This window comes from Cricetulus griseus, chromosome 2 (genome assembly GCF_003668045.3).
Source record: "Cricetulus griseus strain 17A/GY chromosome 2, alternate assembly CriGri-PICRH-1.0, whole genome shotgun sequence".
NCBI classification, from domain to species: Eukaryota; Metazoa; Chordata; class Mammalia; order Rodentia; family Cricetidae; genus Cricetulus; species Cricetulus griseus.
The window spans coordinates 423,418,176-423,443,246 of record NC_048595.1 but is presented as its reverse complement, the minus strand read 5'-3'; the positions used below and the strand labels follow the sequence as shown (position 1 = coordinate 423,443,246).

Sequence of the window (25,071 nt, the reverse complement as noted above, 5' to 3'; positions counted from 1 at the left end):
GGGAATTACAGTGTGCCCCACACCTAGGCTTGCATTTTCCACAAGTGATGACCCAATGTTAATACATTACCATAAAGTCAAGTCAAGTACTTTGGTTTTCATTTATACCCCTGGAGTTTGTGTAGAATACCACCTTACATTTACTCATTGGTCCCTTCAGCCTTCTCTGAACTGAACCATTTCTGAAATTCTCCTTTGTTAATGCCCTTGAGTGTTTGGAAAGTAGTGGTTAGGAAATACCCTGCAGGATGGCCTTGAATATGGAGAGACTTTCTCTTCCTGCGGTTAAATGAGAATTAGGGATTTTAAGAGGGCACCAACGAAGGAGACATGTCATCATTTCCCTTTATTATGTGTATTTTGGGTAGCACATACCTCACAGGTACTTGCTGTCAACAAGACTTAAGCTGAAAATGTAAGCCTTGGTACCTGACAGAGGCAGCTTGCCAGATTTCTTCTCTTCACTGCAGTGATGTGGGGTATTCTTTTGTCTTTGTGTTTACTGTGCTTTCGGAGAACAACAGTCCACTTAGCTATTTGGGATTCTTCTCTATGCAAATTTGCCTATTGCACACCACAAACACACACACACACACACACACACACACACACACACACACACACACACACACTACAACCCATTGTTCACTGGATAATTTCTACAATTTAAGATCACGGTCATTTACTTTCTATTTGAATTACATCAATCCCAAATTGTTTATCTTGTTTGTCAAACTGTTAAAGGCTACAACACCTGGAATTCTTCCTGGATAGACTGTTTCAGTTAGATTTCTATTGCTATGGTAAACACCATGATCAAAAATAACCTAGGGAGTTAAGGTTTAATTGTGATTGCATCTTATCGTTCACCATGGAGGGAACTCAGAACTGTAATTCAAAGCAAGAATCTGAAACCAGGAACTGCAGAAGAGACTGTGGAAGGACACTGTTTACTGGCTTCCTCCTCATGTCTTACTAAGGTTGTTTGCTGCCATGACCACTTGCCCAGAGCTGGTAACAACACACAACAACCTGGACCCACCCACATGAATCATGAATCAAAAAAAAAAAAAAATGCCTCCACAGACTTTCCTATAAGTCAGTTTTTATGGAGACATTTTCTCAGTTGGGGTTTCCTCTTCTCAAAGGTTTCCTGGCTTATGTTAAGTTGATAAAACCTAACTAGTAGGAGAAATGTGATTCAGATTTTGGATACTTGACTACTACTACTACAAGTTTTTAAGCCTTGGGGCTAGTGACGTAATCATCTGGACTCCAGTGAACTGACTGGGCAGATTCACAGTCAAGTTTGGCTTCCTCCAGAATACACAGCTTCTCTGGAGTGGGTTCCACCCTATGCCTACAGCCTTTTCTCCTTATGATCCTGTCATCTCTAAAATCTCAATAATCTCAACTGAAAACTATTTGTTAAGGAAAGGAATGTGGTGAACTGAAAGCTACAGACAAGGTGAGACCTGAGATAGCATCTGTAATTATTAAGGAGAAATTTCCTTTACCGAACACCTTAGTCTGATGACACAGTTTCTGTCCTGCCTGGTCCCGCAGCCATTTAGTCCCAAATAAATACACAGAGGCTTGTATTAATTATAACCTGTTTGGAGGAATTATAAACTGTTTGACCGGACAGGGCAGGACAGAAAACCCCATCATCAAATGGTGCCCATATATATGTTTGGCAAGAATTTTCACATAAAACCTGACAAAGGGTTAAAAAGGTTCTAAAAACACACAGAAACAGAGCCACGGTGGGCTTCCTAGTCTCACAGTCTCATTTGGGCCATGGTACAGAGGTGCTGTGGCAGTCAGGCTTCAGCACAGCATGGCAGACTCCTGCTGCAGTACACAGAGGCCATCTCCAAGCCACACAGCCAGCTGCATGGCAGATTTAGCTTTTACTCATACAGACAAAAAAGGTTTATAGGCAGTGTGCTACAAGCTGCTTGATGATGGCATAGATCAGAGTCCAGGCATTGAGATCAGCTCCCAAAGCTGGTGATAAACATACCACCACCAGGTTGGAAAGCTAGTAGCCAAAACCTCTGTTTTAATCTTAGCCATGCTGTTTAGCACATTAAAGATTTGTGTTCAGAAAAAGATAGAGATACACAGTAAAGACTGATTCAGAGGAAAGACACCTCTAAATGATATACAGTGTGTTTAAAAATATACGTGGACTTGAAAAAAACAAAGAAAGAAAAGGGATAGAGAAAGTCCTCAAAATAAATAGAGTAGATGGGTGTGGTAGCACATGCCTTTAATCCCAGCACTCAGGAGGTAGAGGCATGTAGATCTCTATGATTTCAAGCCAGCCTGGTGTACAGAGTGAGTTCCAGGACAGCCAAAGATACACAGACAAACCCTGTCTCAAAAAAACAAAAAACAAAAAATAAAAGTAAAAGAAATAGAGTAATAAGAAAAGGCACGTAAAGATGGAAAATATACAGAGTCTGGATACTGTATGTTATTGTGTTGTCTTTAAATTGTTTGACTGGTGAGGAAAGAGCAATAGCTGTTAAAAGACATTTGATTATAAATGCTGCTGATTAATACAACCCATATATTTTGAAAATACCTTGACTTCAAAATTTAAGTCTAAAGATATATTACTTTGGAAAAGAAGTTCTGGTTTTATTTACACAGATGAAAAGCTGTGAATTCCATTCAGACTAATATGGTTTGACCAAGCAAGACCCCCTGAAGTAGTGGCCCAGGTGATCCAACATCCAAAACAGCTGAGATGTTGCAGCCTCTCAGAATACTACAGCCAAGATTTGGCCATGGTTCTGGATTTTCTCAGGATCCCGTTGGGACTGACAGAACCCTCAAACAGCAGAAAGTAGTTTGGAGAGAACTACTCGCACATTCCCAAATATTGTTTATAAATGATTCTTTTCATTTAAATAAGGTTGGTTACAAATGGTTAATGATCACAGTCAATCTCTTTCTGAAGAAAAAAGTAGGGTCTATGAAATAGAAGGGAATACATATGGATTTTGGCTTTTTGATACAAATTTAAGGTCAATTTTGCTATATGTATATTCCTACTCTTGTTTAGATATTGTATTTGTACAGATCATTTAAAAATGTTTGTATAATTAAAAATACAAATTTATAGATAGTCTCCTATAATAGTCAAAACTTAGGTTTTCTAGATATAAAGAGATAGTTCAAATGGATACGCATTCTCTAAAACCTTTCAAAGACCAACAGAATGTGGCATTTAAAATGGTTTATTAGGGTCTTTCATGACAATGAGACACAATTGCTCCTGACAACACCAATTATGTCAGAGGGGAAGATGGGCATTGAAGAAACTTCTTATGGAGTATGCCTCCAAAATGGCAGGAATACCCATTTGGACAAGAAACTGGTCTTGCCTGGACTGCTTGGCATCACACTGTCCAAACTGGACAAGCAGTTTACAAACCTGCCAAAAACCTGTAAACCACTACACTAAGGTTACTAAGATAAGTGGCTGCTGAACTTGCCAAAGGACACGATAATCCTTCAAGGTTCTTGCTTCATTAAAAAGTCTGCTATACATTCTGGGCTGAAGATGAATGCCACCAATGTTACAGAGGAACTTTGGGTGACTATCCAGGCAGCAAGATGTCTCTGTCAATTCTAGAGCTTATATATTATCCTTCTGGGGCCTTTGATGGAGTTGAAAACATAGGAATGGTTATGGTTTTCCTTAGTTATGATAAAAGATAAATTACATAAAAACTTTGGACTCACAAAGATAGAATAGATGATAAAATATCTTCTCTAAATTTTGCCAAATGTTAGTGGACTAAATATTGTTAACTATAGTTCTTGCTTGATAACTATTTCCTTATACATTTTTTTGCTATGTTAAAGTTAAAACCTCCCTTTTCATTTAGACAGAAAAGAGGAGATGATGGGGGATGTCCTACTGTATGTTGTGAATATATGCTTCTCTTATTCATTGATGAATAAAGCTGTTTTGGCCAATGGACAGGCAGCATGTAGCCATGCAGGAATTATAGGCAGGGCTACCAGACTAGGAGAATGCAGAGAAGAGGAACACAGAGAGTGATTCGCAAAAGAGACACCATGCATCTGCTAAGGAAGAAAGAGGCCAATGCATTTCCAGTAAGCCAAGACAACATGGAGATACATAGACTAATAGAAAATTGCTAATAATTAAGAGAGAGCTAATTAAGAGAGAGCTAGCCAATAAGAAGTTGGAGCCATTGGCTAAACAGTTTATAATTAGTTTAAGCTTCTGTGGATTTATTTGGGACTGAAGAGCAGCAGGATGCCGAAGGGCAGAAACGACGGCTACATTAGTCCATTGCTTTTTAATTCAACCGCTCTCCCATTCACAGGATACAAAGAGAACTCAGCCAGATTCTTTTCCAGAATATAAGATTACTTGTTAGATCTAGTTCAGTTTCTGACAAACTCCTTGTTCTCTGAAATCTCATGAGCTGGGCCTCCATTACTTGCATTTTGTTCCTCATGCTTGTATTCCTAACAGCTACCAGAATGGTGTATTAAGATCTACCTTTGGCATGCTAGGGGTTTTCTGACCCAAAGTTCCAAAATCTTCCATATTCTTCCCAGAAACCAGTCCCACAGCATACTGGGAACCACTAGGGTTAGGTGTATCACAGCAAAGGCCCCCACTCTTCAGTACCAATCATCTGTAATGGTACTTTTCTTGTTACTTTGACAGCTACCTGAAAACACAACTTAGAGAATGGGAAATGCAGGTTTCATCTCACAGTTTGAAGGTACAGTCCCTCATGGGAGAAAGACAAAATGGCAGATACATGAGACAGCTAGTCACATTGCATATACAATCAGGAAGCAAAGAAAAATGATGGTGCTCAGCTTGCTATCCTCATTTTATTTGGTCCTGAACTCCAAGCCATGGCATTGTTATTCTATTTTCAGTTAAATGTTTCTGAAATGACCTCCAAGACCTTCCCAGAGATATGTTTCCATGGCAATTCTAAATTCTATTAAGTCGAAAAGAATGATTAAAAATCATATCTATGTACCTACTAATCAACTGTACTTTAGATTTTATGAATTATGAAAATTTTCAGAAAATTATAAATTGTTTTCATAAAAATTTGTGAAAAGTATTTTCCATAAACTTTCCAAACTAACAATTAGAATTGTAAGGTTTTAAGTTTTAAATAAACTTAAAAGAGTCAGTTTAATGTTTTTTATGTACTAAAGGAATTTAAAAGCATGTACTTACTCATTTTTATCTAGTAAATGTACACTTTCACTCTTTACAATGTAAATTGAATGGCTTTTCTCTACATTCTGAGAGCTACATTTATCCATGTGGATGAGAGAAATGTCAAGGGCCCCACCCCAAGATGAAGATCGAGATGGGCAATTAACAGCTCCCAAAGGAGGGAAAATCCCTTGCTGATTGAGGTGAGCTACATAATAGGTTTTCTAATCTCAAATGCTCAGCCCTAAATACATACACACATGAGCAACTAAATGGAAGAATAGGCTGCACTTAGATATGCAATTATTTTGTGTGTGAATGCAGCAATAATAATTGAGGTAGAAGAAGGCTGAATTTGAGAGGGAGTTGGGGGAACATGGGAGAATCTAGAGCAGGAAGAAGTAGGCATAGAAATGGTATTAATACAATAGTCATGAATTAAAATCTCAAGGAATTTTAATTTTAAAAATCTTAAATTCTGCCACTTCACACTGCAACTATTACACGTGTTATAAACCACTATTACTAAAACATAGTTAAATACTCATTATGATAAGAATTAAGGACCTGATGTTCAGGGTTTCCTAAGTGAACAGGAGATTCCTTTTGCTGTCCTTAACTCACATCTTTAAGGTGTGAGTTAAAAGGGAATTCTAAGAATCTCCCCAGTACTAACTGTATGTTTAAAGATAAACATGAATGTGATCTATCCTCTGTGATGAATCATAGGTAAAATTTTCATATACTTAAATATATTTTGCTTGTACAAATACTTTAAAGAAATCAATTCTGTGGCTTCATGACACAGGTATAGGTCAGAAGATTAATCACTGGCCATGAAGTCAGGGTATACCTAATAAATAAGCTCTTACAAGAAAAAGGTTGTTGGCAACAAATCAATGTCTATATTAAAGCTATCCACACAGGTTCAGTCCTGAAGTCACAGGCATGGCTTACTTGCCAAGAGAATGTTTATGACTTAAACCATAGTCTATTCTCTAGTTTTAGAACTAAGATAATCATCTCAGGGACTATAATAGGGTTATATCTGACAGTCACTTTGCCACTAAGTAACTTAGGTTCAACAAATTATAAATTATCTCCTTCTTAGTATGAACAATGGATACTCACACAACTTTTCCTAAACCTGTTCACTGACATTATTGTATAAGCTTAACCAATCATTTGACTCATTTTAAGTTTAGATAAAATGTGTTGGTATGAGTAATCATGTACAATACAGAACTTATTTGAAGAACGTTGGATTTTACATCCCATTTCCACTGATATCAGTAAAATAATCCTGAAAAACCATCAGGTGCCCAGGATCACTTTGTTCTTAGTGAATCTATGTAAATGTGACTTTTTCAAACTCTAATGAGTCCACACCTTTGAAAATAGATGAAAATGAAAGAATAAACCTATTTCTAAAACCTAACAGCTCCATTTTCAATATCAAGAAATAAAGTCTAGTATTTTCCAACAGTAAGTATTTTCCAAATCTGTATTCTTTTTTAAAATCAAGAAAAAGGCATTGGAAATTACTCTGTAAGAACGGTGTGAAGATTGTGAGATAAATGGGAGCATAGAATAGCTTCAGTGTATAATAGTACAGAAACATAGCCCCTACAACAGAACAAAGATATACAAAAGGATAGAGCCCAACAAAGGGAAATCAGAGGTCAGGCATGAGAACATGAGAAAGGACTTGAAGCAAGGAACAAACAAATCAGGTAGTTTGAAATTGCTCCAAATACAATACACACACTCCTAATTCATCGGGGAGCAGCCTTGAACACTGATGTACTTTATGGACATTTCACATTTTGTATTATTCTAAAAAAACTATAGGGCCTTTCAGGTAGTGCTTAAAATCTCTACATCCAATCCTCTTCATACTTCAGTAGAGGCACATAGAACCGTTAACATTTAAATAATTCTATTTCAGGCTTATTTGCTGTGTATGAGCAGTCTTGGTTGAATGCATGTATGCACTTATGTGCCTAGTACTCATGCAGGTCAGAAAAATACTTCAAATCCCCTGAAACTTCAGTAATGGATGTTTGTCAACTACCGAATGGGTACCAGGAGCCCTACAAGAATAACAAGTGCTCTTAACTACTAAGCTATCTCCCCACCCCCAGGAATGTTAACATTTAAAATACCTGACCAGGAACATAAGTCTGACATAATATCCTTGCTAAAATGTTCACAGCTTCTAGAGCAGAGGCCATGGAGTTAGCAAGCTTCAATGGTGTGCATTCAAAAGAACCACTCGGAACCAAGTATATCAACACCAAAAATGATCATGCCTGATATAAAATACCAGAAAGCACAGACAGAGAATGCATATAGACCTTACACCATATGTATATTTATGTGGCCTTCTGACCCACAGTAATGAAGAAACTTAACAGAAAATTAATTTCTGCTAAGCAGTTAATATCACTTTTATATATCCTGTGCTAAAACTAAGAGGCTGTTTTAACCCAGAAGGATCCAGATGGTCTTTTGCCTTCAGCAGTAGTATGGGTTGAAGGACAAATAAAACCAGTTTTCCATAGTATCAACAGCTTGTTGATCCAGACCCCAGGAATGTGGGTGTCAGTGAGGAGACCGCAGAAATCCATGGGTCTCCTGTAGTAGATCAGTACTTATCCTTAGCATAGGTGCTGACTTTGGGAGCCCATTCCACATAGAGGGATTCTCACTGAGCAAAGATACATTGGGTTTGGGGCGTAGGCCCTATCCCAAAGGATATGACAGATCCTGAAGACCCCCACATCGAAGGTCTCACCCTCCCTGGGGAGCAGAAAGGTTATGTGATAGGTAGGGTTTAGTTGGTGGGGGGTGGTAGAGGGGGAGGGAAGGGAGAGGGAACTGGGATTGACATGTAAAACCATCTTGTTTCTAATTCAAATTTAAAAATGCAAAAAAAAAAAAGACATCACAATCTAAACAAAACAAAACAAAACAGTTTGCTGTGCATCTGTGCCATGGTATATAGAATGAAAACCTGACTCACTTCACAACATATTGGTCCTAAAGGCAAATGATTCATCCCTGTTTAATATGGAAGAAAACAGAAGAAAATAAAAAAGACTGAATGGTTCAGGACTAGTTTGCAGACTAGTAGATTCTCAAGATAACTCCCAATTCTTATCTTTTTCTAATAAAGCTGTAATTAAGTCTTATATCCAAAGATTGTACACATGTCCCAAATGTCCTCAACATGACCTTTGACTGACTTAAAGAATCATCATCAAATCACCTGAAACTGGAGGAATGGACAGGGACAGAAAAATGTTTCCAGATTTATATCTTAGCCATAGTCATACCACAGATTGAATGGCAGAGCCAATTTTGCTCATGTTGCAGAAGTAGAAGTCTACCCAGGGAGATTGTGAGCATTAATGTTCACTGTCAATTTACCTGCATTTAGAATCACTATAGAAGCACACTTCTGAACAGCTCTGTAAAGCCACTGACAAAATGAACTGAGGAGGAGAGACCCACCTAGAATGTATACAGGCAACACCATTCCAAGGGCCCCAGTCCTTGACTGAATCAAAATGAGGAAGCAATCTGAGAAGAGCAGTCAAGTCTCTCAGGTTCCTGACTGTGGATGCCTTGTTAACAGCTATCTCACACTCCTGTACCATGATTGTCCCTGCCATGATGGGTTGTATCCTCAAACTGTGAGCTCTCCCTTCCTTAGTTTGCTTTTCTCAAGCATTGTGAAAGTTTTGTCAAAGCAATGAGAAACATAACTAATACCACTGTTTAAGTGAAAGAAAAAATGAAGGAGATCAAACTTTTAGAGTTTGAAATAAATATGGTAAAAATTTAGATAATTAGAACATTCATTTTATTTAATATACTTACAATATAATTTAAATATTCAAGGACACAAAATTAAAATCCAAGTACAAAAGGCATTGAAACAGTGATGTTTTATATTTTAATGGCTAAGAATTTCAATGAAGAGACAAAAATAACATTTTTAAAACATCTTAATAATATAGGAATTGTACTGCCATCATAAAAGCTTTTGTAACTTCTGAGTTTGGGCAGAAGTAAAAATGTGCAGAAAAAAATCAAAAGAAATAGTAAGCATAGACACAGTCATACATTCTTTAACAAACTGTTACATATTGTGGTATGTCAACATTTTTGCTTTCTTTTTCTTAAATTCTATGCCAACAGTCCCTCTCCAAAGCCCTAGGCCTATAAAACAATAAAATAAAATAAAAACACTTCAAGTACTTCAAGTAGAAGCAAAGGGTGTCACTCAGCGTAAAAAAAGAAAATTCAACCATAAGAGCACCAACTATATATATGGGAATAACTTCCAAAGGATTTTCACTCATTTATTTATCTCATTTTCACCACAATATTACTTTTGTGACTGCCACTTATTAACACTATCTCTGATCTATCTCTAAGGGCTGGTGAGACAGGAAATAACTCTCTAGAGCAGTGTTTCTCAACCTTCCTAATTCTGCGTCCCTTTAATACAGTTCCTCGGGTTGTACTGACCCCCACAAAAAATTATTTTCATTGCTATTTCATACCTGTAATTTTGCTACTGTTATGAATATTAATGTAACTACCCAATATACAGGATATCCCCTATGAAAGGGTTATTGGTCTCTGCCCCCATGGGATATTAACCTACAGGTTGAGAACCACTGCTCTAAAGTGAAAGCAGAGACTGAAGTTAAAGGAAAGATTAGGGTTAAAAAAAATGCAAATTGTGGAGAACTAAGGAAGATAAATAAGAGGCCTTGCAGCTAGATATGAGATAGCCAAGTGGCCTGATAAGAGATAAACAGGTCAGTGACAATGGGCCAGCTGGCTAACTTCCATGAAACCTTTCCAATTTGTGAAACTTGTGGTAGGCACTATTGTTTATTATGCAACCTTGCTTTTAATACCTTGCTTTTAGCAAACTATGTTGTAAGTGAGGATGGCTTCTAATGAGCCTGACACATTCAGGAATGAGACCTAGATTATTCCATAGCCAAGAACACTGCAGCTACTTCCTGGTAGCTGTGAGACTCAAAAGAGCTCCATACAATTAACACTTAGGACACCTTCAACACCAGCCAATGACTAATGACTAGCAGACAGTCAGTCAACTAACAAAGCCAGAGAAATCAGCATAATTAACAGTTAGGGAGACACACCCAAGAACTAAGGTAGAGAAACTGGCCAAGTAACCAGCAACTTTCAGACAGACAAGGTCAATTACTAAAGCCAAAATCCAAGATGAATAGAGGTGCTCTTCAATGAGCAGCTAAAGAAATAAACAGTTCTCAAGCAGTACATAACCATTCCTGGTTAGCCCAGTGGGCATACATAGAGCTTGTGGACTCTTCAATTTACATGGATCGAATCCTGAATCCTTTCTTTGGTCTGTCTGTGCTCTCCATCTGCAGTGAACAGATGTTTCTTTACATCCATTCTGGAAGAGTCACACATCATGCGTGCATGCTTGATTGGACTTGAACTTGCATTTGAGCCTATGGATGTGACTAGAGACATCAGAGTATTTTTGTGTCTAACAATGGTGGTAATTTCGACTTGTGTTTTCTATTTTCATGTGATTTAAGTATGATAAACTTTTTGTCATTGGCTCTCAAGTACACAATGCTTGGTAAATCTAGTGACTTGATGAATAAACCAAAGTCCTCATTTGATCCAGAGGTTTTTAACTGCCTTGTTTTCTTATTCTAATTTTAGAGGAAGCAATAGAGTCAAATTAGCAGAGAAAGTCAAATCTTGCCTAAGTTTAGAATGAAGAACACTTAACATGTAAGTACCAGGGCAAGCCAGTATTTGGAGGCTGTTTTCAAATCAGTGACCACCACACAGTGATGATTTGTGGAAGCATAGACTCTGTGGGAACATATATGGTTATGAAAATCTCTAACCTGAGTTGGCCTATGATAATCCAGAAATTAACCAACATCATTTTAGGCTAGCATCCTATAAAAATTATGGACAACAGAAATACAATGGATTCTTTCCTCCCTGGAAACCCTGTCTTCTCTGAGAGTTTCTAGAAATCTCTCTCAATTTCTTACTATTCTATAACAGCTCTTGATAAATAAGACTTGCTTCCCTTTGCATAATCCCATGAGAGAACATTATTAAACCCAATTGGTGGGATACAGCAAACTCAGAGCCATTGTCCCAAGTCAATCTTTGATGATTATGGGTGTGCAACATAGGAGCATACACAATCAGGCCAGCTGTCACTCTCAAATTCTATGTATCTATCACCTAAGTAACTTGCTGATGCTGATGTGAATAGCTGGCATTTAGATCCAAGCTGTTGCTTAACTAATGAAGGGACCAGCTCCCCATTTCGGCAGCCATAACAGTCGAACACGTACTTGCCTGACCTTGTCTTGGTCACTAGGAGGTCAGATGCCTGCTCCTTTCGGCAGCCATGACAGTAACACATGCTTGTCTGACCTTGTCTTGGTCACTAGGAGGTCAGATGCCTGCCTCGTGGCAAGGAACCAATCATAAGTTAGCTGGTGGTGCTTTGCTTTATGACTCTGGGTGTGCTTTATGGACAAGCGCACAGCAATGACTCACAGAGCACAGCAACCACCCTGGGAGGACCTATGGGCCTAACAACCAGTTGACCAATCAACACAGGGCAAACCCTCCAAGCCTGGAGGCACACCAATCCTGAGCCTGTGCACACCCCTAGAGACTCCCTTTATGTTGCCCTATAAGATCTCTATGCAGACACTTCGAAGGGTCTTTCCTAGCCACCCACCTTGGTGGGTGGATGAAAGACCCAAGCTAACATGGGGTTAGCTCGTTAAAGAACTACAATAAAGCCTCGTGCAGTTTGTAACAAGCTTTCGCCTCCACACAGTGATTGGGGTGGCTGAGGTCCTGGGCTGAGATCCTGGGGGCCTGAGTCTCTGGGGGGTCTTTCACTATAATGGCTGAGTATTTTCTTCTAACTGTACTTTAATCATTATAGGTTTTTAATAGTCAAGATATTTTTTCTTCATGTTTCCAAATAAAATGTTATATACAAATTTCTGGACAATGTTTTCAAAACATTGTCCAGATACCATTGGGAATAGTTTCATTCTCAGAAAATGAAAACATTATTGTACTCATGAAAAGTGAATGACTAAGAGTTGGAGCAACAGCTCAGTTGGCAAACTGCTTGCCCCCAAAACTCGAGGTGACCCCCCCCCATAAAAATGTCCAGCATGGTGGTACATACTTGTAATTCTAGCACTGGGGATATGATGGGGGAGGTCCTTCTATGTATGTTTATCTTATTGGTTGTTGAATAAAGCACTGTTGGCCAATAAGGAAGCAAGATAGGTGGGGCCAGGAGTTGAGGAGGATTCTGGGACATGTAATAAAGAGAAGTCTTGTGATCCAGACAGGGAGTGACATAGCAGGCAGACTCAGAAAATAAGCAGGGACAAGTAGGAAATCGCTCTCTCTTCCTCCGCTTCTCTTCTCTGTGGAGTCGCCATGTGATTGCTGGCAAGAGAGGACACATACGACTGGCGTCCTTAACAAGATAACTCTTTATAAAATATATAGATTAGTAGTTATGGTTGATAATTAAGACTGAGCTAGCATATAAGAAATCCTAGTCATTGGGCAGCAGCATTGTACCTAATAATAATCTCTGTGTGTTATTTTGGGACCACATGGCGGCGGGGCTTAGGCGGCTAGCAGAAAAAGTTATCATTACAGGGATATAGAGACAGGAATCCCTGGGACTCATTGATCAACCTGTCTAACATAAATGGTGAGCTCCAGTCCAATGAAAGACCTGACTCAAAAGAGGTAGACAGTATGTCTGCAAATAAAACATGATGTCCTCTGGCCTCCATATATGCACACACCCTTGTGGTCACACACCCATCCACACAAGCACACATATGTACACATATACAGCTGTATACACAATAAACCAATGATTAAGAGTTGCTTCAAGGTAGCTACCCCTTTTCTTACCTTCCCAACAGCTCGATCTCTTTCCAAGGAGGTCAGCATTTTCTCCTTCACTAAAGCATGATGCTTCTCATGTAATACCCTAATAGTTGGTTCGAAAGATGCATAATGCAGTTTCAGCCTACAAAAGTGAAAGGCCAGTTGCATCATCAGAAAAGGTAAAATAGTTACATCAGTGATTTTCATCTACCATCTAAACTTTTTTTCTACTTCCATTCCATCTTTGTGTGCTTATGAATAAAAATGAGTAGCTACATAAAGGTCAACATGTCAGAGCCAAGCACAGAAGTGTTATTTCCTGTGTAATTTCAATCTTCAGCGGGTGAGGGATAAGTACAGGATAGGAAACCATGCTTTCTTTACCTAGTTTCCTATTTCAAGCAGCATTTTTAGTGTATTCAGGTATATACTCAGAAACTGCTGTAGTTCTTTGATATTTATAAAATATGTATTGCCAGGTCGACTAGTACTATATGCCTGTATCCCAACACTCAGGAGGTGGGGTTGGAGGATCAGGAGCTCAAGGCTAGTCTCAGCCACATAGTGAGTTCAAGGCGAGTTTGAGACACATGAGACCTTGTTTCACAAAACTGAAATCCAATTTTTAAGAAATTAAATAATTAACCTTATAACAATTAAAAACAATTCTCAAGAAAACAAGGGCCATGAGTAGGTGATTCCATTTTCCTTCATGACTTAGTTCTGTTGCATAGAGTACACTGTCTCACCAGGGCAGCCTGGGGACACCACTCTACCAGTTTATCCACTCTTCAGACTTCAACCCACTGAAAATCCACCCTTGAACCCTTTTCTCACACCAGTCTTACTGAGACTGTGTCTTGCTGACAAAGCAACAGTAGAGTGCATTTTCTTATATGTTTAACTTCTCAATCACACAACCCAATAATGTGAATATTCCTTCAATGCAAGGGACTAAACTTCCTATCCAATAAACTTAAAAGGACAAATTGATTTAATCAGTCCTCCTGTACTCAGATCTCAATAGCTAAAATAATTCTTCAACCAGCATGGGCATCTCACCCTTTGAGGTCAGCAATCAGTTTGTTCTTTTCTTGCAATATGCGCTTATGATGCATGCGATGGAAGTCCCGTTCCTTCCGAGTTTTCAGTAGATCTTCTTTGGCCTTTCTACAAAAACACCAACAATACCAACTTTCAAAACAGCTACTATCTATTTCCTAAAAGGCATACATAGTGTTCAGTTCAAATTCAATAATGAGTGAGTCCGTGATAACTGAGTAATACAGAAGGTTCTGCGCTCTCACTGAGGGCCCAATATTACTTTCATGGCATCTTAGTGTATGTACATCGTGGAGTTATGAAAGGACAAATCCTGTGCTTTCAAAGATGTAAGGCATACATAATATTTTTAAATCAACCTAGAAGGCTTGCTTACAAGTATAACCCAAGTATTGCCAAAGAGAACTGTGGCAATTAGAAATAAAGGAAGGGAGGATACACTTGACTTTTCAGGACAGATAATATATTAGATCATTTAGTTCTGATAGTTTGCAAAGTACAGAAATTCCAGAAACCCAAAATTTTGTTCTGTTAAATAAGATGAGAAATATGTAGCACCAGAGAATCAAATTACTATATGTAACTGATATCCTTGTGAAAAACTGATCACATATATCAAATTTTCCATCAGCAAATTTTAACTACTAAAAATGAGAGCATTGCTTCTCAGCCTTATGGCTAAGATCAAGTGTAGTATCTGTTCCTATCAGTCTAAAACTGGGGGCATATTAATGATTCAATCAATACAGAAATATTGTTACATTGTGTAGGTGTCCAAACCTTCGAATAGAGCAAGAAAGCAAATTCTATCTAAACTGGAGTTCTATGTGGAGTATTAATGGGGGTGCTTCACTCACCTCAGTTACATGTTAGTCTCAGTAAGGGGCAGGTTATAATGAACAAAAAGCAGCTTTCTGTCCATATGGGATAACTGACAGCATGCTGCTTTCTTGTTCCTTTCACATTCTGAAAAATGAACTGACCTGGAGGGCGGAAGGGGAGAAATCTGCCTTTGTGTGAGACAAATATCACAAGATTGAGATTAGTATAAAACGAATACACACAGAGAAGCCTCAGTTTTAAGCTACTGTGAGAAACAGTGTCTGGTGCACTGCCAAGGAAGTTTGTGGGATAAGGTTAGGTCTCCAGGTTCCTGGTGAAGCTTATGTTCATCAGTTGTACTTCTCACCATAAAATCAAAGTAAAGGTTGTGTCTGGTCAAAGAGACATTGATAAAAATTCTAAGTTTCTTCTTCTCCCTAATCCTTCAATTCCTTTTGGGATAAGCTTTATTGATCTTTGGTTTTTTAACATTTTTTATTTGAATTAGAAACAAGAATGTTTTATTTGTCAATCCCAGTTCACTCTCCCTCCCCTCTTCCCCTACCACTCTTCCCAACTAAAATCCTACCTATCACATAACCTTTCTGCTCCCCAGGGAGGGTGAGGCTTTCCATAGGGGGTTTTAAGGGTCTGTCATATCCTTTGAGATAGGGCCTAGGCCCACCCCTGTGTGTCTTGGCTCAGGGAGTACCCCTCTATGTGGAATCAGTACTTATCCCTAGCATAGGTGTGGACTTTAGGAGCCCATTCCACATAGAGGGATACTCCCTGAGCTTTATTGATCTTTACTAAGGAATTCTGAGTTTTCATCACATATTAGTAAGCAATACCTAATCAACACAACACTAATAATAATGATCATCTTCCATTCAGTCCTCAACTTCATACTCATGACAACTTTTGGTTCGTAGAATAGTGATTCCTATATTCAGATTTTAAAACTCATGTGATGAACATGACAATAATTATTAATTTTTACAACTTTTAACTGCATATGAGGAAATACATGTGATATTAGCTCCAAGAAGATATCAAAACCCAAGAAGCCATGTATATTAGTTCCTCCCATCACTGTTATGACAAAACATTTTTTTATTTGAATTAGAGACAAGATTGAATTACATGACACTACCAGTTCCCTTCTCCCTCCCTTCCTCCCCTAGCACCCCCCCAACTAAAACCCTACCTATCACATATCCTTTCTTCTACTCTACACCTGACTCAAACTTTCTGCTCCCTCATGACCTCTGCATCCTTCCTCTTCTTCCCTTCTCATTCTTGTAGCTCCCTCCCGCCTCTTCTCATGCTCTCAATGACAAAACAGTTTAAAGAAAGGGGATTTCTTTTGTCTCACAGTTACAGGTCTCAATCACCATAGCTGGCAAGCTGTAGCATCAGGTGTGAGGGACAGCTGGTCATTTTGCATCCACGGTCAGGTCAGGAAGCAGAGAAAAAGCAAATGGTTGGTACTTTGCTTGCTTTTTCCTTTTCACTCAATCTAGGACTCCAGGACATGAGATGTAGTGTTGCTGGGTAAGCCCATCAAAGACCACCCATAGACAATCTTTAAGCCAAAACGGAAGTTTTCATTGGTGGTAGCTGCATGGGAACTTGCTGAAATCAGGCGGCTCTGAGTCTTACAACCTTTTGTCTTTTATGCACAAAACCCACATCCTAGTTGTGAGTTAGCAAGAAGCAGAACTACAGAAGCCAAAAGCAAGGCTAGTACACTTAGGGACTTTTTCCGTGAGGACTTTCCTGAACTGTGAACTAGATCTTTGTTCCCATTTTGTCAAGTGTTGGCTTTTAAGGTCAGAAGGGGACCTCTCATATGGCATCAGTTGTGTCAAGGTCTGGGGGCCTGTTAACAACAGCCATCCATATTTAAGGAGGATCTTTTCTCTCCAGTTAAGCCTTCCTATAGGTGATTTTAAGTTCAATCCAGTTGAAAATGAAGTACCAATTTTCCAATTGAGGCAAGGGTACAACTAATTCCCAATTACTTTATCCAAAATTTTAGAACTATTGCATTTTAATTGTAATTTTTACTTTAACACACACAAAAACTCAAGAAACTAACTTTTTGAGACTAATTTTTGTTAATTTGTACAATGGCTGCTGGACATTCATGGTATACAATGGCTTTGAGGACAATCATCTCAAGGGTTTTCATGTCATAGATTTAGCTTCTCATACATTCATGCAATTCACTAAAATACTTGAAAACATCATAAAATATATCTTTGTTATTTTACTATGAAGCTATGCAGAACTTAATGTTTTTCCACATATTTTTTCACAACTACCATTGATTTAGTTGAAAAACATGAATGTTCACTGATTATGGAGCTAGCAATTAACAATCTCACAACTATTGGTCCAAGAGTATCTCTGGAGGCCCTCAGGATATAAACACTTTTTTCTCTGTATACGTTGTTTTGTTTTACAAATATATAATTTTTAAAGTTTTTTTTAATTTTTATTACTTATAGAGACCAGCATACAATTGCAGGTATCTATAGAGATCAGAAGAGACTACGGGATACACTGGAGCTAGAGTTACAGGCAGCCATTATCTGGCAAAAATGAATTCTAGGAATTGAACTCTTGTCCTCCAGAGAAAGAGCAAAAACTACAGAACTTTCTCTCCAGCTCCTACATTTATATCATTTTAATCAATGATTTTTATCACATACCAGGCACTTTCTACTCACCTACTCTTGAAATTCTCAAATTTACACAAAATTTAGACAAGTAGGGTTTTTTTGTTGTTTTTTTCACTTTTATTTATTTAACTTTCATTACTTTAAATGCTGGAAGGGTACATCATCACACAGATTCTGTGTCCAATGGCCTTTGCAGGAAAGTTGCTTTGGAATTTGGCCACTGTTTCCATGGGCCCTGGTTACTTTTCCCCAGATCACTCTGGTTTTGTTTGGTTTGTCCCCAGGTGTCACTGTGTTGTTTTATGCTTTATACACATATGTACATCTCTTGCCCAAGTAGAATTCCGTTTCATTTTGGGCATAAACACCTTCAATTTAAAGAAGAGCTGTGTGCTATCTCTGGTTCCTGAGACCTCGCTTATAGCCAGCAAAAATGGCCTTGCACCACAGCCTTCCAGACATATTTGCCTTTTAGAAGTCCTGTTCCCAGCAGGCCCCAGGAATCTGCCCCCAAAGTTCAAGCAGCAGGAACTTCGCTCACCTCTGGTAGGTTTATTATTATTATTATTATTATTATTATTATTATTATTATTATATTGCTTCTAAGATCTCTTTAATACAATTTTTATTAAAGATAATTTTCATTCAGATATGCAGCTTATTTTTCAACATTTTTGCAAGTGCTTCATGTTGTTTAGGTTAATAGAAGATAGAAAAGTCGGGATAGCTTTCCACTTGACAACAAGTCCTAAATTTAGAACAAAATACAAGTATTTCTAATTCATTGATTTTGGATGTACTAAGCATAAAATGTTTCTAATTAAAATCATCTTGAGATTCTTCAAGGAAAGCATATGTTTGTGACAACTTTTGCCATCAAAAGTTCTAAAGTCTCTTGGATTCCTGTTTAGTTTCAACAGATCCACAAAGCCTCGGGCTTGGAGTTTTTAACCTCTTGCTAACATTTGCTAATAAAACATTACTAACTAGTGGGCTGAAACTTTAAATGATTCCTGCTTCTGATAAAGATGCATACATTTTCTAAGTACACTTCTTTGTCCTAAAATTAATACAAAAGCAGAGAAATTAAAAATTAATTTTATTCTAAAACCTACCAGAAAATTGAAGTGTAACTATCATGTAACATGAAATGAACATATGAGCAAATCTCACCACACAGAGATAGAGGTACAAACTGTGCTGAAGCAGAGAAAAAGATGATCTGTTGGGTAACATTTTAAAATGCTCAGTACTATCAAGTGACAATCATCAGGGCAGTCTGAAAAGGCTGGGTAGACTGAATTCCCTTGCAAGTTCTTTCTCATACTCCCTCCACTCAGTTTCAGTGGGAAAGATGGGGGAAGTTCAGGAGCTCATGGAAGCTCCTTAACTGAGGCATGGAATTTCAGGGGCATGGGGAGAATGCCACACTTGTGTTAAAGTTTTATGAGGTTGGTTAACTCATTAAAACTTCTGTGGTTATGAAGAGTTTGAACACTGCAAGTCTGCGGCCAAGTTTTCTTGGACTATCTTTAGATATTTTAATGGCCACTCATTAACTAGCTCTATGTTTGATATAACATCTACCCTTGTTACTACTGGGTAAATCCCTCCAGAATGTGGAACAAATCACTACCTTGTACCAATCCCAAAGCTAAGAATGTAATAAGATCCATCTAAAACTAAGCAGAGTTTATTCCAATTTGCTCTACCTTGATTACCTGGTGTTTCCAAGAATGCATTCTTGGTTTGTAATTTTCTTTTCTTCTATAAAAACTCCATGAAACCATTACATTAGACAATGATATTTGGGACAATTTGAATATGTATTCTCAGGTCATGGTCACCCATAATTGGCTTCAAAATAAACTATCTACTGTTCCCTTTGAGATGAGATCTGTGTTTTGGTGTCCACACTTTCTAATGGTGCTACCATGCAGAAGTAACCTGTGGATCTGTAGGAAAGATGAAAATGCCACTGACTTCATAAGGCCTTAGGAGAAGGACAAGGCACATGACAGCAGCTAAGGTTCTTTGCAGGTAGAGAAAAAAATGGACACAAAACATCTCACTCCAGGTGAGGGGGCAGATAGGCCTCTTGGACCTGGAATTGCATCTTACCAAGCAGAGTCTCCTACTCCTACCTTAGAGCACACCCCACCAAGACCAACAACAGATACAAGGCAGGGCTTGATGACAAACTGAGGAGGAAAGAGTAGGCTGGCATGATAACTGTCCTAATCTCCAGAGCTCAAGAACACAAAAGGCCTCTTTGAAAATGAAGATGAACCAGAAGAGAACAAACCTATCTGCTGTCCCCCTATTCCCACTCCAGGAACCCAGTGAGTAAGCAGTAAGTGAAAAAAAAAAAGGAAGTATGAGGAAGCATGAAGAAGACAAGCAAATAGGAGTGATGAAATTTTGTTGTAAAAATATGGGAATACACACAATCAAAATTTATTTTCCTTTATATTGGAAGTATGGAAAAGTATGTGAAAGGAAAGAATTGCTCTCAGAAAAGGAAGAAGGAGGTATTATATACATATATGGAAATGTCAAAGAGCAAATTCAATTTAAAAATTTAGTGTTAAATCTCCATAATTAATCATTAAACAGATCCAACATATTCTAGTATGATAATGAGAGGACATTCATCATAGAAAATTCTTCAGAGCAATGTGACTTTGGCAGTTATATGGACTATGAACATATCAGAGTTAGCAGTTGTAAAATGAATATATATATAGTAGACCTCAGTGTATCCATTTAAAAATGAAATGGCTTCTTGCCTTACACACACACACACACACACACACACACACACACACACACACACACACACACACAAATATTCAAAGGTTACTTTCCATGATCATCATACCAATTATGGTCAAGGAAAGCACAAAGAATACCCAAAGCGGGGCAAATTCTTAAATTACTAAATGTTGAGTAAGGGCTGGCTAGACAGCTGGAATGGCTGGGATTTTGAACTCTTCTAGAAGCTCTTCCAGTAGACTTCCACTATCATCATCACGATCACAACATTATAAATCCTTAGTTAAGTACAGAAGCCCTATATTCAGGTCTTCTAAGGGATTTGTCTACCAAAATAGGCAGTACAGCAATAGGCAGTTAAATTACAACTAATGGTCCAAAGATATGAGTGTATGATTAACACTGTACATATTTATGAAAAGCAAACTTGGGGCTGGAAAGATGCCTCAAGAGGATGCTTCTCTTGCAAAGAACCTCCGTTTGTTTCCCAGTACCACATGGTGGCTAACAGCGGATCTGATGCCCTCTTTTGGACTTGGTGGATACTGCACATACATGTGGAAGGGAGAGGGAGATGGGAGAAAGAGGGGGGAGAAGAGGAGGGGAGAGGAGGATATGGGGAGCAGGAAGGCTGAGTTAGGGGAAGAATAGAGGAGAGCAAGATGAGAGATATGATAATAGAGTGAGCCATTATAGATTTGAGGAGAGATCTGGCACTAGGGAGAATTCCAGAGATCTACAAGGATGTCACCAACTAACAGTCTAAGCAATAGTCGAGAGGCTACCTTAAATGCCCTTCTCCAATAATGAGATTGATGACTACCTTATATGCCATTCTAGTGCCTTCATCCAGTAGCTGATGGAAGCAGATGCAGACACCCACAGCTAAACACTGAGCTGAACTCTGGAATCCAGTTGCAGAGAGGGAAGAGTAAAGAGCTTGAGGGGTCAAGACCAGGCTAGAGAAACCCATAGAAACAGCTGACCTGAACAAGGGGGAGCCCATGGACCCCAGACTGATAGCTGGGAAACCAGCATAGGACTGTTCCAGACCCCCCTGAAGGAGAAAGTCAGTTTAGAGGTCTGGACAATCTATGAGGCCACTGGTAGTGGATCAGTATTTACTCCTAGTACACAAATGAACTTGGGAGCCCTCTCCTCATAGAAGGATACTCTCAAAGCCTAGGGGAGGGTCTAGGCCCTGCTCCAAATGATAGACAAACTTTGAAGATCCCCAAGGAAGGCCTCACCCTCCCTGGGGAGCAGAAAGGGGTTGGGATGGGGGGGGGTTGGTGGGGAGCAGGAGAGGAGGGGAAGGAGAGGGAACTGAGATTGATACATAAAAGAAGCTTGTTTCTAATTTAAAGAAAAAAATGTTTGAAATATGAACTACTGCAAAGTTCCCTAACCAGAACCACAAATGTGAAGCATTGCCTGAACTCACTTTTCAATACATTTAGAAACCTATTTATGCTCATCCCAGGAAAGAAAGCCTGGGAACTGATTGAATTGTTAGACTTTAAAGTTTTTCTGACCGTTAAATTGGTTTTCAGGGACTTGATCTCTGTTTGCACAAATGAAGTCTACTCAGTGAAACAATTTAAATTCATTCCATGCTGATGCTTCCCTTATTATGACCTTTCTGCTGCCCATCTACTTAATAAAAGGAAAATAGAAGTTGGAATGAAGAACAGAATATACTATTCATGTGAGCAATTAATATTTCAAAACTCATCACATCCACTCATCACATCAGTATAGCATCTTTACAGACAGCAAGCACCGATCTTCTGGAGAAGTATTCAGTGAAACTGTCTGTTTAAATTTGTGTATCACAGAGAATATTCATACATGGCTTGTCTTAATGAGATGCTACAATAATCATCAAGTTTCCTGGTTTAGGACACCAGCACATGCCCATCTATAAGTCAACCACATAATATTAAGATGTGTGTATTCTTTGCATATCATGACACTCAATTTTTCAACATAACATGAATGTGATTTAGTAGCATGGTGTTTAAATCGTTCTTAAGTGAAAAGCCCCAGTGAAATAAATTTATTAATAAATTTTAGCAATTATTTTGGGATGGCTATTTAGTAATGAAGTTATTGAATTACTTCACTATCATAATTTGGCAAGATAAAACATAGAAATATTTCTGTTTACTTGCAACAACCAAAGCAGGCCATCCTTGCCACATATTTTTCTCACTGATAACAATAATTATATAATTACCAAGTATTTCATTATCCTCAGTTGCTGATAAATGAATTACACTGACCCACAAAAATTAATATTGGAATAATTGTTGAAGGGCCAAATGGAATTCAGCCAGATTGAAGGAAAACTTCATTATATTTTTAACTGCAAAAGGAAGGGGCGTATACACAGCCAGAAAAAAAAAATACCTTCTTAATTTAACAAGCAATTACCTAAACACTAAAGCATGAAATTTTATGGGCTTCATATTATCTTTATTTTCACAGTGTTTGTTTCTGAAAGTCATTAAATTAAATGGGACTTCTCAAAGCCGGACACTCTTTGACCTATTATAGAAGTGAATTTTGTGCTCAAAATCGGGGCCCTTAAGAAAGCACCTGTTTTCTCCTCCATATTAATTGCCATTTAATTTGAACTTACTTTAGGCCTATACTTTCTGGGAGATAGTAATAAAGTGTTTCATTATTTTTAGAACAGTACTTTTCTGTCTTTAACTTTGTATTCTCAGCACTATTTTCCATCATATATTTGAGGTTCCTTATACACCCTTTCAGGACTGTGTTATATTTCCTTAGTGTAAAAATTTAGAAGTGGGAAACAACTCTCTAAATGGAGCAAGAGTAAGCTTGGCAAAAAGTTACTTAGATTCCCATCACAGAAAGGAAACAAAGCCTTACTCCCAAAAGACAAAAAAAAAAAAAAAAAAAAAAAAAGTAAGTACTCCAAAATTATTAACAGCTAACAATGAACGTAAATGATAGTAACACAATCATATAAGCACCAGCTATACCTAATGCACAATGACAGGCCCAGGACACAGTGGTCAGGAAACACATCCTTTAGTACAGGAAGCACATGGTGCTAATTCAATGGGAAAAGTATCCATTTCAAGATATTTCATAAATAGCTACTATTAAATAAACTGAAAAGACTATGGAGAGTGCTGTGCAAAGAGAAGACTCAAGCGTTCTCAAGGCATCAGTCCTTCCCCTCCAGATGTATGTATATGTACACACACAGAAATGCCACAGACAAGACCTGTCTCCAAGTCACTGGCACTCTTACTCTCACCCATGTTTCTCTATGGAAATTAGAAAAACTCACATTTTAGGTGAAAAGACAAAGAATCCAGAAATAACCAAGATATCTTGGAAAAGAACAGAGGTAGGAGACCACAGGCACACGGATATACACATACATTTTCAAATAATACAAATCTTTTAAAAGATAATAGTAATAAAATAAAATGTCAAGTGACAGCCTGGGGGGAAATACCTCGTAATATTGAAAGTGTTTATATCTCAAATAGAAAAAAATCATAAAGTTCAATAGCAAGATAAACAACTTAATTAAAATTAGGCTTAAAAAATACCAAAAGAGCGTAACAATAACAAAAATACCAAAGCAGCAATAAGCACAAGATATTGTGTTCATTATCACCTGTTCTTAGGAAATCACATATGAAAAACACAAGCTGCCATAACCAAATCTCTAAAAGACTAATGTAGAAAAGACTACCAATACTGTCAGGTCAGGCCAACTAGAATCCTCACACATGGTGAGTGAGGAACTAATGGAGCCTAAATTCACTGTTGAAGAGTGAACTGTGGTTCCTTATAATGAACAACATCCATCAAACTGGCCCAGAAATTCCACTCCTAAGATTTTATACAAAAGCAATGAATACACATGCATTTCAACAAAGGACATGTACATGAATACAATGGCAGTTATGGTCATAATAACCAGCTGCTGGAATGAGAACAGTGAAACAAGGCTGACCAAACCATTATAACCACTATAACAAACCATAATAAATCACTCACTATATGACTGATATTGCTGATGAACCCAGAATCATAGCCATATTTATATAGACTTTAGGATGAATGTGATATATCAAACAAGCACATACAAAAACATTCTGCAATTCTATCTTATGTTTTTGTTTTTAATCTATTGTATGTATGTGTGTACACATAATATAAACAGAGGGGAGGGTTGTGTGGCGTGTCATGTATGAGGGAGTCAAAGGACAGCTTTGTGGTGTCTGCTCACTCCTTCTGTCTTTGTGTTCCCAGGATCAAATGCTATGTACACTTTTGTGTGGCAAACACCTTTTCCTTGATGATCCATTTCACCAACGCTGATGTTTTAAATACATATAATCAATCCAAGATAGAAAGAGTCAGAACAATGATTGTTACTCAAGAGGATGAAAGGAAAGAGACATTTCTGTGGAGAGGTGTGAAAGTTCTGAACTGATATGGGTT

General features: G+C 38.1%; 1 protein-coding gene and 2 pseudogenes across 1 annotated transcript in view; 1 reads left to right on the top strand and 2 right to left on the bottom strand.

Annotated features, from left to right (window-relative positions):
- Positions 1–25,071, bottom strand: part of LOC100761061 (sperm-associated antigen 16 protein) — an 816,909-nt gene that overhangs the window by 747,174 nt on the left and 44,664 nt on the right. The window contains exons 6-7 of the mRNA XM_035441020.1: positions 14,291–14,398; positions 13,253–13,370 (exon numbers count right to left, since the gene is read on the bottom strand). Coding sequence (XP_035296911.1) covers positions 13,253–13,370; positions 14,291–14,398 — 226 coding nt within the window. The remainder of the gene's footprint in view (positions 1–13,252; positions 13,371–14,290; positions 14,399–25,071) is intronic.
- Positions 14,949–15,074, top strand: LOC113833643 (annotated as a pseudogene).
- On the bottom strand, positions 17,940–18,296 carry LOC103163890 (annotated as a pseudogene).